General features: G+C 62.3%; 1 protein-coding gene across 1 annotated transcript in view; it reads right to left on the bottom strand.

The window, feature by feature from the left end:
* The window catches only part of VOLCADRAFT_87299 (uncharacterized protein), a gene marked incomplete at both ends in the record, with an annotated part of 35,137 nt that overhangs the window by 29,160 nt on the left and 4,212 nt on the right, over positions 1–1,765 (bottom strand). The window contains 4 exons of the mRNA XM_002947009.1: positions 201–307; positions 735–918; positions 1,372–1,533; positions 1,649–1,655. Of these exons, the coding sequence (XP_002947055.1) occupies positions 201–307; positions 735–918; positions 1,372–1,533; positions 1,649–1,655 (460 nt within the window). The remainder of the gene's footprint in view (positions 1–200; positions 308–734; positions 919–1,371; positions 1,534–1,648; positions 1,656–1,765) is intronic.

Here is a 1,765-nt window from a genome sequence, read left to right as displayed (position 1 = left end):
GGTGCTCTCAGACAGGTCCAACACGCAGCCCAACCGCAAACGTAACCTCAACAGCAACCGACAATCCAACCGCCGCCAATCGCGCTTCGCAGATCCCCACCCCTGATTCAAACATACAAATAAACATACATACAAACATACAAGCATACAAGCATACAACCAAACAAACATACATACATACAAACATACATACCGCCTACCGTATCAGGTAGTTGACGGCTGATGCCCCCAACAGGAAGAATATGAGGCCGTTGATGCAGAACGCCAGCACGTCCCAGAACCGATCAAAGGCACCCGCACGGCGGGCCTGGAGGCGGGGGGGGCGGGGGGGGAAAGACGAACCACACACGATTGAAGCTGCCGCCAGGGCAAGAGTGTACCAAACTTGGTGGGGGGGACAAGTACCCACATACACAACAAGCATGCACAGCTTCCAATAGCAACAAGACACGGCTGCTGACGACTACCGGCGGGGCGCCTGGAGGGGCCTGTCCTCTGCATGTGCGGTATGGTGTGGGGGGGGGGCTGGTGGGGGGTGTGTGTGGTGGGGCGGGAGGTGTAACCGGGCTGGCTGGCGTGTAATGTGCCGAGCCGCGGGCAGATACTACTGCCGGCGGATCCGGCTGGTGAGTGTGTGTATGTTCATATGTCTGTGTGTGTACGTATGTCTGTGTGTATGTGTGCGTATGTCTGTGTGTGTCTCGCGGTTTGGTGTTCCGCAGATCCTCACCCACCTGCGAAGATATCCCCCACGTGCCTGTAGCTGCGCCGTACACCCCGAACACCACCACCGCTATCACCCCCGAGGCCTGCAGGTAGGCGTTGGCCAGGTAGAAGGCCAGGTAGGCCACGGCCAGGGTCAGGGACACCTCCACGTGCGGCTTCAGACGCCGCCACTGGAGCAAACGTAGGGCCCACCTGGGGTGTGTGTGGAGGGGAGTGAGGGGGAGTAGGGGGAAGTGGTGGGGGGCCATGGAGCAAGGGTTGATGCTTGCGATGGGGGAAACGCCGTCTGCGTTGCGAATGCATTGTGAAGCAATCACGAAACGACATACTGTCAACCGTAACTGCAACCGTAACTGCAGCTGTAACCACTTTGTGGTGGGAACGTTGACGTATATGCTGACGAAGGGCGTCAGAACAGGTACAGTGAGGCAAGCACACGCGTATCACCCCCTCCACTCCCTCACTCAAACACACACACACGCACACACACGTCCCCCCAACCCCGGGCAATCTTCCCCTCTGTCCCCCCTTCCCTTCCGCACATCCGCTACCGCAGTCACAGCTCCGCCTTCACTCAGACCTCTCAGCACCGATACCAGCTACACCTCCTCCTCTCCCCCCCCTCCCTCCTAACCTCCCACTCACTTGAGCACCAACCCACACGCAAGGCCAACCGCCAGGCCCCCCACCACCAGCCACGCGAACTCCCGGCACACGGCAGCCAGCTCCGGAACCAGGGCTGCGGCCCAGGGGGGCAGGTCAGGCAGCCAATGCGCCGGGGGCCACCAAGGGGAGGGGTTGTAGGGACTCGGAGCCGGGGCCGGGGGCGGGGCCGGGGGCGGGTGGGGGGCGGGGCTAGGGGGGTGGTGGTGGTGGGCGGCACCCCCGGAGGGGTCCGTGGCGACCGACTTGGCGGCCTCACGTCGAGCCTACAGGGGGGTGGTGTGTAGAGGTGGGGAGAGGGGAGGGGGAGGGGGAGGGGGATTCTGATGCTGTAACAAGCGATGGGTCGAGCGCAGGGGGGCGGGGAAGGTGGCGG

Source organism: Volvox carteri (assembly GCF_000143455.1).
Source record: "Volvox carteri f. nagariensis unplaced genomic scaffold VOLCAscaffold_5, whole genome shotgun sequence".
Lineage (NCBI taxonomy): Eukaryota > Viridiplantae > Chlorophyta > Chlorophyceae > Chlamydomonadales > Volvocaceae > Volvox > Volvox carteri.
The sequence above is the reverse complement of the archived record's forward strand: the minus strand, read 5'-3'. Positions and strand labels throughout refer to the sequence as shown.